The sequence below is a fragment of the Pezoporus flaviventris genome, unplaced genomic scaffold (assembly GCF_033815535.1).
Source record: "Pezoporus flaviventris isolate CSIRO_AGI_PZ_B2104156 unplaced genomic scaffold, CSIRO_AGI_Pfla_v1 ptg000018l, whole genome shotgun sequence".
NCBI lineage: Eukaryota > Metazoa > Chordata > Aves > Psittaciformes > Psittacidae > Pezoporus > Pezoporus flaviventris.
The window spans coordinates 1,946,039-1,959,926 of NW_026892566.1; the positions used below are offsets into that span (position 1 = coordinate 1,946,039).

Genomic DNA, 13,888 nt, shown 5'->3' on the forward strand with positions numbered 1-13,888 from the left:
TGGATGGGAGCTGGAGCCCTGTGTTCCTTCAGAAGCACAATTATGAGACTTTTTCAGCCTGCAGTTGTCAGCCTTCTGAAGTTCTGTTTGGTTCCAACAGGCACAATCTGGTAAACAAAGAACTTGGCAGGTCTGACATTTGCAGGAAGGCAGCGCAACAACCAGTGAAATACTGGAAGAACTAATTCCATATTAGCACCAAGTGAGTAAAATGAGTCATTGAGGAACAGAATACGGGGCAGCTCCCAAACACTTGTGTAATGGGTACAAAATAATTCCAGAATTGGAAGACCACTTAGATTTAATTCAGATGGTAAATCCTGATTACTGATTTAATATTTAAGACAGAGAAGCATCATTTGTAGTGTAGTAGTCAAGAAAATATAATTTATGCAGAGTATTAGTAATAGTTACTTCACAGACTCTTTACCTGCAAAACTATGTGGATGCTTCAAATTTTCTAGTGATTAATCACCAAAAAAGTAGTTTCTCCAAGAGCTGTGATGAACATTTTAGTTCTTCAGACTTTTCCATATGGCAGACTGACAGCTCTTTTCAATATGCTGTAAAGATTTAAAAAAAAAAAAAAGAAAAAATACAGACATTGTGTGTTTGTTGGATTTTCTTCAGGATGAAGTTCCATCTTCTCTATGACTTTGCAGGTAATCATCCAGCATCAAAATCTGCTCTTTTCCAAAGCCAACAACACCATCAACTACACACTGCTGAGTAATGATAATGCCTTCTTGAGCTACTACCCCCATTACTTCACGCAGCGGACTCTGACAGCACGCTTTCAGATGAACAATACTGCACCACCTCATGTCCAGATGGTGCGGAAACCAGTGCTGACTGTCATGGGCTTGCTGGCACTGCTAGGTAAAGTAACCACTGATGAAAATGCATATCAATAACCACTTCTACCTAGAAGCTTCCTGCTTTAAGAGAGATTATTCCAGCCATCTCACCATTTGTAAAAGCAGGATTGCTCCTACTCCCTGTTTACCGGTTGTGTTATGAAAATGAAGCTTCATTTCCTCTTGAGAAGTTAATAGCGCAGCAGATTTGCCTGACAGTCAATTTGGTTTAATTTACTGCTTTGTTTATACCCTCTGTATGCCAACCACTCCTTTTTTGTTGACTGGTACTTCCACCTTGTGCCATCACATCAGGCTGCAAATGTCTTTAAGAATTTCTCACAGCAGGAAGACATAGGTAGCATACTAAACATAGATCCTAATTCACTGTTATATGCTTAGGTACTGCTAGCTGAACTGCTAAGTGTAAGAAATGCTGTAGTATGCGCATGATCTGCTGTTGTAAATAAGCCTGACTGAATGCTATATCCAGTAAAATAAGCTAGAATATAGCTCAATCTATAGATACCCATGTTTTGACCCTTCCTGTATCAGAAGCTGATACAGGACTGACTATCAGTGATGCTTAAGAGTTGTCACATTTTTTAAAGGAGAAAAACAGGTTCTTGCAGAAGTGAAGAACAGTGAAGGGGAAGGCACTGAAAACAGCACAATTGGCGTCCTGGCATCTGTGCACACCCCAAATGAGATGCAACATTCGGACAGTTGGCAAGCTACTGTACTGATGTATTCAAGTGAGGATAACAGGACTTCATCCAACATCAGCACTGTCACAGTGAATGCCATCCACTTTCCCAAACTTAGAGGTAAATAAACATCATGTAGGCAACTCACATAATTGATCTTTAGGACAGAACATCAGCTGAAACACTTCTGTTGAGTGAAACTCTCTTTGCAAGAGTGAGTTTCATTTGCTAACTTTCTCTTTCACCTTTTGGGCACTCCCAGATTTTCTGAGATGTGATGGTATTCTTCTAGGAAAGGTTATTTCCTAATGCCTGTGCTTTGCCCCTATCTTTAACGGCAGCTACAAATGCTACCTTTTTTGGAAAGCTATTAATATCAGTGTCCTGATGGACAGTTGGCTGGATATTGCTGGGCAGCAATTCCCTTACTGAAGGTGACTCAAAGACAGCCAACATGACCACATTATTACACAGTTGATGCAGTTGTCCAACAAATATGTGCAGCAGATGTGTAAAAAATAAAAGGGTTTCAATTCTAGTTATGGAAGTAATAGCTTGAAATCTAAACTTGGCAAATTAATCAAAGAATTTTGCAGGAGCCTGAGCCTGGTGACTTTCCAGTGGAAGCCAGGCTCTGAAGTTCTGAAATCGCTTTTGAGAAGGTAGTCTTAAGCAACTTCTGCTAAATTTATTCTTGTTAATCCTTAAATCCAAGTAAAGAGTTTGTTCTTTTTATGTTCCTAAAGACCTGGTGTATGTGACGTACTACCTCGATAACAACCAAACCAATCCCTACCTGAAGTGGAAAAAGTTAGGAAGCCCTGACTTTCCTTTCCCAGAACAGTTCCAGGAAATAAGAGATGCTGAGGTATGACCATGTGTTTGCTTGAAGTGTTGTATGGGTAAAATACTCATGAATTGGCTAACTGCAGCTAAAGAGAACATGAAATCAGCTCAAGTAGTCGTAATTTTGTTAGCCCACAGTCACGTGTGTCGTATATACAAATGAAAATTCACTTGCAATTACACAGAGAAACGTAGCTAGTACACGTTTATTTTATGCAAGAGACTAAATGTAGATGACCAGCTTCTTCTTTGCTATTTCCTCCGTTAACCAAGGGGGCAGAATTGCTCCAGATCAAGTTCTACCGTCTCTCTGGAACTTCAGTGAGCTCTGAGACTTTTTTGTTCAACATCCCCAAATAAGTCACGTGACCCTCTGTATGTTACAGAATGGACAAATTGCTGCATTAAAGAGTTGAAATGGACCCACCTCAATAACAGAAAACAAGCAGCTCTCGGTGGAAATTACCCCGTGCAAGTTCAAAAGACACTTGGCATCTCTTGGGGACTGAAAGTGGGGCCTGCATTTTCCCCTCATCCTCTGGTTCTGAATGGACCCCAGAGGGTACTGAGGAGTAAGTCCTCTCTGAGGACTTCTTTCTACTGAGAAAAACCATGCCCACATTACTTACCATATGTGAGCAGCCTGTCACTTTAGCTCCTTCTCCCAAAGTTTCCTTATGCATTCAGACCCATGGGTAAAAATAAGGAAAGCCAACTTTATCTCCTGAAGGGCCCACAGCCAGTAATTGTGTCCTGGGTTTGGTGTCCAGTACTATGTCTTCTGTTCCCAGTCACCATAACCTACTATTGCTAGGGCCTGTGCAATACTATAGAAGCCATCAGCTCTTCCCTCCATAAGGCAGCAGCAGGGTTTTAGGTACTCCTGTCATCTGGTGAAACCTCATTCTCAGAGACCAGCTTGGTGGCTGTTGTAGCTAGCAATAGCTTTCACTGCACACTGGGAATCCTTAGTTGAGAGACGGGGATGTGGTTTATAAAGATCACTAGCCTGAAATGTATCCATGGGAGGTTACTAAAAGTGACAGATCCTGCCTAAAGAGCATTTGCGATCAACTCAGTTTGTGAGGTGGACATAGCCTCCGTTTCCTGAAGAGCTGGAAAACAGGCAAGATAGAAAAGTCTCCCAGCCAGAGGAACTTTGGTGGCTATAAGCCGGTTATCAACACCAACTGTGTTGGAAATTTAGTCCCAAAGTAAACACAGTCATTTCACACTGATTTAACAGTTTGCCTTTAGGTGCTGTAATGAAAGATTACTCACAACACTGATCTGGCTTCACAGGATCCAGTGGTAACAGGCCCATTCCCATTTCCTGAAGGTGGCATCCTGACACTGAAGCAAGACTTTCCCATTCCATCAGTCTTTGTTATCCATATTTGTGCAAGACCCAGATCTATTCCTGATCAGGTATGTGTTGTATTCTTCTGTCAGACTTACCAAATTAGAAAGTGCTTCCTGCTTTAACTCACTAAGTAGAGCCGGACAAGCACCTAAGCCTATTATTTCTTAAAAGTAGTAAACAATTCTCTCCAAGGCATGATTCAGGATAAAGCACTACACAGCGATAGGAGCCATCAGCAAGATAAATGCAAATTTATCCACAGTGGGAAAATCATAATGCAGTACTGTAAAGTACAGTATCTTTTTTAAAATCGCATCATGTTCTACCAAGCTTGACAGCAGCTCTCCAGTTAATAATCATAGAATCATAGAAAAGTTAGGGTTGGGAAGGACCTTAAGATCCTCTAGTTCCAACCCCCCTGCCATGGGCGGGACACCTCACACTAAACCATGTCACCCAAGGCTCTTTCCAATTGATAACTAAACTTAAAATGGAATCATGGCTTATTTAGATTAGACATCTGTATCTCCTTATTCAGTCACACTCACATTCATAGTTGTGCCCAGAACCTGCAAAGGTCTTCTGCAAGGTTAGCAGGATGGAGACATAGGCTACAAAGGCATAAAGCCAGAAATTTTGAATTTGTCTCCTGGTGTCAATTGAAAGAATCAAAGCAAATGGTTAGTAATGAAGGATAAATACAGAAATACGGCTTTGCTGACTGGTTTGTAAGTTTTCTTACATGGGCATGTGTCTTTGGACAGGTGACTGGTGTCCGTTTGATCCCTCTCACAAAGGGGCAGGTCATTGTGTTTTGGGATGATGGCTGTGTAAATTCAAAGTAAGTAGCTTTTAAAATACCATGGATATAACCAAGTTTCCAGCACATTTCTCCCTAATTTGCCACCAGTCCTGTCATCAAATTTGCAAATTGATTGTTACTTGCTCCCCAAGATGCTGCAGTGTATTTGCCTGACAAAGGGAACGGTAGGATCTACATGCAGTAACTATTGAGAGCAACCCTGACTGATCTGTGGTCTGGCCATGGGAATCTGCTTGTTGCTTACCAGCATCCAGTGGCATTTTTAGGGACTTGCCTTCAGCATAGCAGACAGGAAAATCCACAGTAAAAGTTATATTAGCAGCAGGTACCTAGGTGGGATTTTGACTCTCCCTGTAAGAAATTTTATCTGGAAGAGAAAACCTCCACTTCCTTACTCCAGCAAGTTGTACAAGACTGGAAACCCTTTGTAGGTGAACTGTCAGAGGCAATCCCGTGTATATCTAGACTCCCTCAAGAAGCAATAACTTAGCCCCTTTTCAAGCCAGTCTCCCTAGACTCTTCTGCCTTGACAACCCTGGTTGGGGGAGTAAAAGATGCTGCACGTACCCAGTATAGCAAGTCAGTCTGGGTGTTATTCTGTAGTGTGGTGGAGCATTGGTTCTTCCTAATACTATAAATTCATGCCACCCCATATTTGGTAGGAATGAGTCAACTGAATATTTCCTATTTTTGGCCTTGTTGTGAAGTAGGACTTAGATTAGGATTTGACTGCTCACTGCATTATCAGTTGTATTTACTGAGCTGTCTGATTTTCTTTTCCAGATGTATAAAGACATTTGAAGTGGAGTTCTCACCAGATGGGAAAGCATACAAGCGGATTAATGCCAAAGACACAATTTTCACTCTCTGGGTCTACAGTCCAGGTAAGGCAAGAATACTGATGGTATCTAACCTGTCATGTTAACAGTGCCACCTATGAGTGCGTGAAACATCATCTAGTAACTATTAAATATATGCAGTTTGCTGGTTACATACACTCCCATAACAAATAAGAGCACAACCCTTCCTTTAGGGCCACATTCTCAGTGAAAGCCTTATTCTCAAGGACAGGCAATGATTGACAAGTAGTCATGAGGACATTATTAGTTTGCCATGAGTACTCATTGCTCATTGCCGTGAGCAAATTCCTTGCCACAGAAACCAGTTGCCCAGGTGCAGGCCTGGCAAGCTCTCTGAGAGGCAAAGCAGCACTTTTGTCTCTATTTGTAGCTGGTGATTGCTCCACGTGACCAGAGCTTGGTGTTGTGCTCTTACTAGTAGACTTGCCACAGTGCATGTCTCCAGTCTGGGTTCAGTCCTATAGGTATGGGCCTGAATTTGTGCAATGCTTTTGCAGTAGGACAACAGGAGCAAGTTGCCTTGTTAACATTTGGTTTGTACTACTGCATCTTGAGGTGTTAGACTGCCTAAGGATGCGGCACCAACACACAAATAAGTGGGAGGTCACATCCATCTTTTATGAAGGGGTTGGTTGTCTTGCATTTATAGTGTTCTGAGCTGTTCTAGGGGAAGGTCGCAATTCTACTGTTGTTGTGAGCGTCTGTCCCTGTGACCAACCCTGTTATAGCTTGGCAATCTTAAGCTGTTGAGTTCTCCCTTGTCAGAACAGAAGAGTCCTCCTGCAGAATGGTTCCTCCTGACTATCTGAACACTTAAGAAAGGAAAGGCTTTTGTTTCCTCTCATTTCCTAGAGCTTTCTTTTTAGCCTAACTACCTGCCTGTGCTTTAGAAAGGGCATTGAGTTTTATCTTTGTCAACAGGCAAAGCTTCTTTCAGAGCCTATGGTCATTTCTCCTCAAGTACAGCCTAGATGGAATAGAAATGTACTCAGATGAAAAACGCTGAAAAAAAGTAGCAATGTTTTCTTTGGGTGTTTTTTTTTTGTTGTTCTTTGGGTTTTTTTTAGCCAAATGTGGTCTAATCTGCAATGTCACTCTTCCAACAAGTATTACTAGTAAGCACTGATCAGAGCTGTGTAAAACACAGACAGACCTTGCCTCAGAGTAATGCTAATAAAGAACAGTTCAGAGAGGTTTTTGCCAGAAGCATAAGCTCATCTTAGCTTGGAAAAGCTTAGCATCAGCAGTGGATGCATAGTAAGGTTCAGAGCTATTATCGTAATGTAAAGGCTACACAGTTAAGCGAAGATCATAGATCATGGCTAAGGCAAATCTCTGAAATTAGGATTTGTTACCATCTAGTGCTGCACATGTGGGGAACCTGCCGGATTTAACTGTTTATTTCAACAAACAACAACAAAAAGAAGACTGCTTGAAAAAGTCTCAGGAATCTTGTCTCAGCAGCATTTATTGCTGTATACTTCATTCTCACTTATTATTTCTGGCATTTGTTTAAAAAAAAAACCAACAAAACCACACATAAAATTCAAGTGGATAGTTGAGAAAAAACATTTATATTACTTGTGAGGGTAAGGACTCTGCTAGCGAAGGCTGTGTTGTTCAAACTATATCAAGGATGAACACCAGGAGAGACACAGAACATCAACTAACACACCTTTGGAGCAAGTGGTGCTGCTTCCTGAGTTGAGTGGAGGGGCTTCAGTCAGACTGCATGCTTCTTGTGCTGCTGTTTGTTGATCCTCTCCCCACATAACCTGTTCTGAAGACACAATTCAGGCAGAAAAGTCAGAAAAAAGGAAGTTAGTAATTGTGGATTCAGAAGATGTCATAGCCTTCTTCCAAAACAACTGTTAGGACAGAAGCGTACTTGCAAATACTTACGAGGAAAGATGAGGTCCTTGGCGCAACAGAGAAAAAGAGACAGTACTTGGCCATAAAGAATTTGTAATAGTTTTTAGTTAGACAAGCATAGACACATTCACATAGGATGCAAAACTTATTTCATCGTTTCCCCAACCCGTTCCACAAACCTACATTCTATGGGAGTAGTGCCTGCTCCACATGCTGCAAGCACCACAGGTGTCAGCCTTTCATAGTGAACATTTCTAACCTTTCCATTTGCAGGAAGCTCAGTCTCCGGCTTTTACAGAGTACGTGCCATTGACTACTGGGGGAAGGGTGGCCTGTCTTCTCTTCCTGTGGAGTACATCGAAGCTTTCAAGTGACTCCAAAGAGGAGTGCCTGGCTTGGTGTCTAGGTGGTATATGCTCCCTGCAAACACCCACTGCCCAGAAAGATAAACTCCTCCCAAGCTGAGGAGGGAGTACCAAGAACCAGATGAAGCAAGTTAGGAATGCAAATTAGAAGCAACTACCACTATTAACTCTTCAGTGCTCAAAAGACAGTCTTATTAAGCAACCGCAACTGACAGTCCAGCTGGTACAACTGTATGAGGCTGCTATATGGCTGGGATTCAGCTTGATAACTGTGAATTATGGGAATAAATACTTATTATTCCCTATTTCACACTAGTAGCCACAAACTCCAGCAGGAGCAGGACCATCACTTTGCTGTGCGAGCGAGAATGGCAGCAAAAGCACAAGAAGGATCTGTCTGAGAGTGAAATGCCTGCCTCAGCTGGCAGGTTGTCTTGATGTAGCAGTTTGATGGAGAAGTGCACAGCAACCAGGCACGTCCAGAACATGGAGTGAAGGGTCCCTGTGTCCCTGCCTGTTAGTCATACCTGCTCCAGTGGTTTATTTCAGAGTATTTGCCATGTCTTCAGATGTATGAGACTCTTCATCCTCCCACAGAGGGCTTTCCACTGAACTCTCTCTGCATTTGCAGCTGTTATTTGGATACCAGGGCTGTTCCCTCACGCCGACAGAGGAAGGAGCAGCAGCTCATCCTCAAAGGGGAAAAAGGCACAGAAAACTCTAGCCTCCAGATTTGCCTGTCTTTTCTGCTTTCTGCTTTTGCTCAATCTGCCTGTTTGCTCTGTGGCTGTCAGCTGCTACCTCTTTGTGGTGGAGGCTTTAACCCTGAAAGCCTCTCTTTCTCTCTATTGCTGTCACCTAACATGGCCTTCTGCAGTCTTTACAGCTAATGTCTCTCCTGAGCATGCATCTCCTCTCAAACTGAGTGACCTGAGGCTTAACTTTGGGCGGTCAGGAGAAAGCTGAAATGCTAGTCAGAGCTTTTGTGTTTCCATATTACAGGAGAGCACACTCTTGAATGGAGCAGGGCTGCTACTGACAGCCCGTATGAAATGAAACAAGAAAATTGGAGCATGTGTGCTTTGCAAAGCATGTGCGCAAGCATGTGATAGCCCCACATCATGAGCTACAGAACACCTCTGGCTGTCCTTGCAGCTGCCAAACACTTTATGTAACAGCAAAGTTCCCTCAAGTCGCAAGGGTGTTTTTTTACTCTCTCCTTTCCACAACTGGCACAGTTTGAGCTGTACCTTTAAAATGCTTGTAGAGGGAAGGGTGATGCCAGTGAAAACAACCCCAGTGTTTTCCATAAGAGGAGCAACTTTGTTGCACAAACAAATCCCCTGCTGCTCTCTTTGCTGACATCAGCCACCTCACCAACATAACAAAGACTGTATATTTGGTGAAACATTCAGGTCTCACACAAAAAAAAATAGCTTTGCGCAGTAGGAGACAGCAGAACTAGCTCAAATGGCCTCACGCACAGAGTGCAGAAAAGAAACATATACAAAAAGTCAGTATATATGAGATAAGGCTTTATATCCCCTTATTTCTGGTTACTTGTTCGTGTGCTTACCCTGAAAGTTAGCCTCGAATGATTCATTTTGTCACAGAATTCAGATGAAATATTTCCTGCCTCACTGAAGTTTGAATAAGGAGCACTTGTAACATCCTAATCTGCCAATTCATTGCCCGTAAAGGCTTGTGCACAGCAGAAAAGGGCCATTGGAACCTGCTTAATGGACAACTTTCTTAACTCTGAAAAAGTTAGTGACAAGTTCTATTTGGACAGAGATTGTAAAAATTTATTTCAAAGTTGTAATAACTGCCCCTAAGTGAAGAATCAGAATATGCAGTTAAATAAAATCCAGCAATCAAGACATGCTTGTTTTGTCAGTATGAAGTGAAACCACAAAATAAAAAATACTTTTAGAAATACTTAAGTATAGATCCTTGAGAGATTTTAGTCCATCAGAAGGAGGGGAAGATACATCTTGAGAGGACAATTTACCTTGTTAGGATGACCTGTTTGAGTAGCCTTCTGCTTTAAAATTTTCCCACACTGACAATCAGAATACAGCAGTCTTTATCAAATCAATGGCTATGCACTGGTCACAGGCATTTGAAATGAAAAGAAAAAAGCATAACTGTTATGAAGGGTATTGATTTTGCTGTGCAGGGATATACTGGAAAATGTATAGGTGTGTAAATCACAAAAAATAGATCACTGCCCTGCTTATTTAGAAGACAAACTTAAATTATACCTCTCTGAGGTGAGGTTTGTAGTGGCATATATGACACAAATGATGCAAATCTGATAAGTCCTGGTGGAATATTTGGCTTTTGCAAAGGTGCAGAACAGACAGTGGTGATTGACTTCTCTTTCACTGTGTTGAATGAAGTCTATCCCTATGGTAAGTAATTTCCTTTGGGGCAAGTTATCATCTCTTAGAAGATTTTTACTGCTGGGAGTTCTGTTGACCCATGATTTGTGCTTCTTAGCAGAGACAACCATGAGGCTTGCGGCTGCCTTTTTAAAGTGGTTTGTAATTTTTTTGGTTTGTCAAAAAGCAGTGTAAGAGTTCTGGTTTCCCTAAAGTTTCAAGGTGAAATTTCCTACAATATTGTATTGGCTGTTCAAGCCACAAAAAGTCAGAATTTGTATTTGCCTGAGCAGAACTTAGCATGTTGTAGGTGCAAATAAAAGCCAGTTTCTTAAGGTCAAGTCCAGCCACTTTGAAAATGTGTCCCTAGGTCCCTCATTTAGGGCTTTTGCCTTAAACATCCTCCAGAGTGTGGAAGGCACGCTGTTTTTTCAGGTGGCAGTGGTAAATACACCTGGAAAGCACAACTGACCAGAAGTGGTGCCCTGCCTGTTCAGAAACCAGTTTTGGATATTCAGCAAGAAATTTTTTCTTTGCTGCTTTGATATAAGTTTATTTCTTTCATCAGTGAGCAAGTCTGAACAATTGCAGCAGAGAATTTGGTATTTCCAGGCTTGAATTTATTTCCAACAAAGTATAGAAGTTTTGGGCTGCCCTTGTCTGTTTTATAATTTTATGTCACAGATAACTGTTATTTTATATTTGAAATGTGAGTTTTCTGTAACCATCTGTTGCTGATTCTGTCTGATGGGGCTTCCAGAACTGTGTGTTTAACTCTACCGTCTGCATTACTGGACAGGGATCAGCCCTTCCTCACAGTTTTAGTTTTCCAAAGTGCTAGCAGGTGCTTAGTAGTTCTGTAGCATCAAAATCCAAGCAAGACTGCAGAACGCTCAGTAATATCTCTTCCTGGCCATAAATCCAAGTAGGAAAGTGTAACTGCAACTCCAAGGTGAGATTATTTGCCGGCTCTTCAAGCAAAAGCTTCCAGGTCTAAGTAACAGTTTCTCAAGTATTTGTTAAAATGAATGCTAGGGAAAAAACTTTCAAAAAGAGTGTTTTATAATGGTGTATATACTGCATTTGTTGCCATCTTTTGTGCTACTCAATAAAACCAGGTTTTAATCTTTCACATGAAGCCTGTAAAAACAGGATCTGATCAATGTGTTCTGGAAACTGCTCAAAAATCTAGTGTCAACAACTTAATCTTGGGAAGTAAACCCTGTTCTAAAGGTATAAAAACTTGATTGGTGCAAGTTTCAACGTTACATAAAAATAAAGCATGAAGGGGAGTATGACTGTAAGAAATTTCAAGGATGAAGTAGGAACTTAAGTGCATACATAGATTGCCTCAGTTACCACAGCCCAGGGAAAACTAGTCTAACTCAACATGATATCGTAGGGTCAGATCTCAGGCCTTGCAGTGTCCTTGCCTGGAGAAGGTTCACTTGTGTGTGAAGGACAATATCCTTGCAGGGTTCCTCCTGCTGTTGCACAGTCGTAGCCGTTCTGCCAGCACTAAAGGACCTTCTGAGGACAAAACAACAGTCCTTTTCATTCGTAAAGAGCTTTTTCTTTTCTCTTCTTAGTGGAAAGTTTGTGCTTGACAGAGATAATGACTTGGGACTTATACACACGCATCAAACCAGGAATAATAGACTGGTTCTCATTAGCCAGCTCAAACAGCAGACAGAAGTGTGTCTGCTTCTAGACATACCCTAGGTGTTTTATGTTGCACTCAATGGAATAATAAGAGATGTGTAAATAGTATCAGAATACACTTGCAACTGCCCACCCTACTCCATCTTTCACATTTCATGCAGTCAGTGGAGAGAAATGCATATGAGATAACTCCCATCTGTTTACTAGCTCACTAGATCATATGGTGAGGGCCTACATGTGGTCCTGATGGGGTAGTGTTCCTCCAAGAACAAGGCAGATTCCCGGGGCATGTATAACTCCGTGGTGTATTCACCCAGAATCTCCACTATCCTCCTACAAACCTGGAGGCACAGGCTTGTGTGGCTGAGGGGTTTCACTGCCTAACTCATCTAGACAGACTGTAACAACCACACTAAGGGTGCACTTGGTCCTGCATATTGCTAGAACTCCCATCATACAGTTGCTATAACCATAGACATTAAAAATTCCACTTCTGTAGGACCGGTAGAATTGGTCTGAATGTCCTGGACAGAGGCCAAGCTCCTCCAGCAAAGGGTTAGTGTTGTCTAATCACTTGTGATACAAGTCCTAAGTTCACAGATCTCCACTCAGTACTTCCTCATGGGAGAGGGGGGCAAGTCATGAGCATTCAATCAATGCACTGACCTTGCACTTAGTTCAGCACAAGAGGCTGATATTTTTTCAACACTCCGTGGTCTCTGTCTATGTAATTTTTGTTTACATTGCTTCCTGCTGGTCTTCTGTTTCTGTCCTTAGGTTTAGATGGTAGCTCACTATCTTATTCCCCACCAGGGTAGCTTTCCCTAGACCAGAAGATCAAGGTACACCTTTATTTGGTGCTGGCTGAGAGACTTCCCTGCATCCCTGGGACAATGTCTCTGTCATCATAACAGAGTCTTTAGTCTTTCAATGGCATACTGCAGACAAAATTGTGCAGTCATCTTGCAGAAGCTGTTTTACAGCGTAGTGCTCTGAAGATGTTCCCTCAGTATCAACCTTGTGACACATACCTTTTGAACGTCTCAGGAGCAGGGGCAGTTGGCTTCCATGATTAGTTGGTAATCATGGCTTCTAAAAATTTGTATTGCTGACAAACTTCAGGGTTCAACAGTTTTATTTTTAAGAAACATGCAAAGTGAATGTGATTTTACTAATCGCAGTGGGACACATGCCAAAAATGCTGACTTGGGTTACCTTTTTTTCTACATGGAGTTGTTTAGATACTATTATTTTGATTCCCTCCGTGAAATTCATGGCCACAAGACCTGTTGGTTCTGTATCTTTCCAGTTCTATACCTCTCAGTCAACTGGAGGCTGAATTATGCAGGCAGTGGGGAGTAAATCACTGCTTGAACCAGTAACTGCTCATTTAAAGCAATATCCCAGTGTCGCTGAAAGGAAAATACGCTTTACTGCATTTGCGATTCAGGGGCTGGTTAGAAATTCCCTACACAGACGTTTGCGTCTTCAGAAATAACCATAAGATATTACCAGGCAGCAGGGGTCACTATCAACCTCACCTGGGTTTTTGTTCGAGGGGATACCTTAGCTTCACTATTTAAATGGAATAGGTGCGAGAGGTATGTCACACATGCCAGGGCACCGCAGGCACCTACGAGCCTGCCTTTGTTGCTTTATGCACCTGCATACCCCTTGCCCATGGTCCACAAGCCCTCTTCAGCTCAGCCCATACCCCTGCACACTTGGGAGCCTTTCGCTGCAGGTAGCTCTGCTTCTGAGCCCCTCTGCAGGGCTGTTTCTGCCCAGAGCCACCTTGCAAGCAGGGCTGTGCTTTGCTGCGCTCACTGCCTGATGGACTCCCCAGTGAACTGCAGACCTGCCCCATCACTGTCTGACAGTCAGCACTGTCAGAGACCTGTCCCTGTGACCTCCCCTGCACTGCTCCCCCTGCTTGGTGCTGGAGAAGGACGCTGCCCCCACTGTGCTGGAGTCACCTTGGCCACCATCTGACCTCCCTTCCGTGAGTGTCCCCACTCCTCCTGCTCCCCGACAGGACAGCAGGTAACAAAAAGCAATTCCACAAGTGAGGTTTTTTTTTAAAAACATTTATTGAGAAATGCCACGGTATTCCCTCGAAAATTCAGCTATTGGTGTACTGCACTGCACA

The 13,888-nt window shown here is 42.4% G+C and overlaps 2 protein-coding genes across 4 annotated transcripts in view; one reads left to right on the forward strand and one right to left on the reverse strand.

The window, feature by feature from the left end:
* Positions 1-7,724, reverse strand: part of SLC26A1 (solute carrier family 26 member 1) — a 35,393-nt gene extending 27,669 nt beyond the window's left edge. The window contains exons 1-2 of one of the 2 annotated variants that reach the window (XM_061455042.1): positions 7,588-7,724; positions 7,132-7,231 (exon numbers count right to left, since the gene is read on the reverse strand). In XM_061455042.1, the coding sequence (XP_061311026.1) occupies positions 7,132-7,228 (97 nt within the window). In that variant the 5' untranslated portion in view covers positions 7,229-7,231; positions 7,588-7,724. Of the gene's footprint in view, positions 1-7,131; positions 7,232-7,587 lie in introns of those variants that run through there. The other variant, XM_061455044.1, reaches the window with a different exon arrangement.
* Positions 1-11,215, forward strand: part of IDUA (alpha-L-iduronidase) — a 44,401-nt gene extending 33,186 nt beyond the window's left edge. Inside the window, exons 8-14 of one of the 2 annotated variants that reach the window (XM_061455050.1) lie at positions 663-879; positions 1,469-1,684; positions 2,311-2,432; positions 3,713-3,838; positions 4,538-4,614; positions 5,380-5,480; positions 7,602-11,215. In XM_061455050.1, the coding sequence (XP_061311034.1) occupies positions 663-879; positions 1,469-1,684; positions 2,311-2,432; positions 3,713-3,838; positions 4,538-4,614; positions 5,380-5,480; positions 7,602-7,702 (960 nt within the window). In that variant the 3' untranslated portion in view covers positions 7,703-11,215. The remainder of the gene's footprint in view (positions 1-662; positions 880-1,468; positions 1,685-2,310; positions 2,433-3,712; positions 3,839-4,537; positions 4,615-5,379; positions 5,481-7,601) is intronic. The other variant, XR_009743675.1, reaches the window with a different exon arrangement.
* Positions 11,216-13,888: the final 2,673 nt, after the last annotated feature.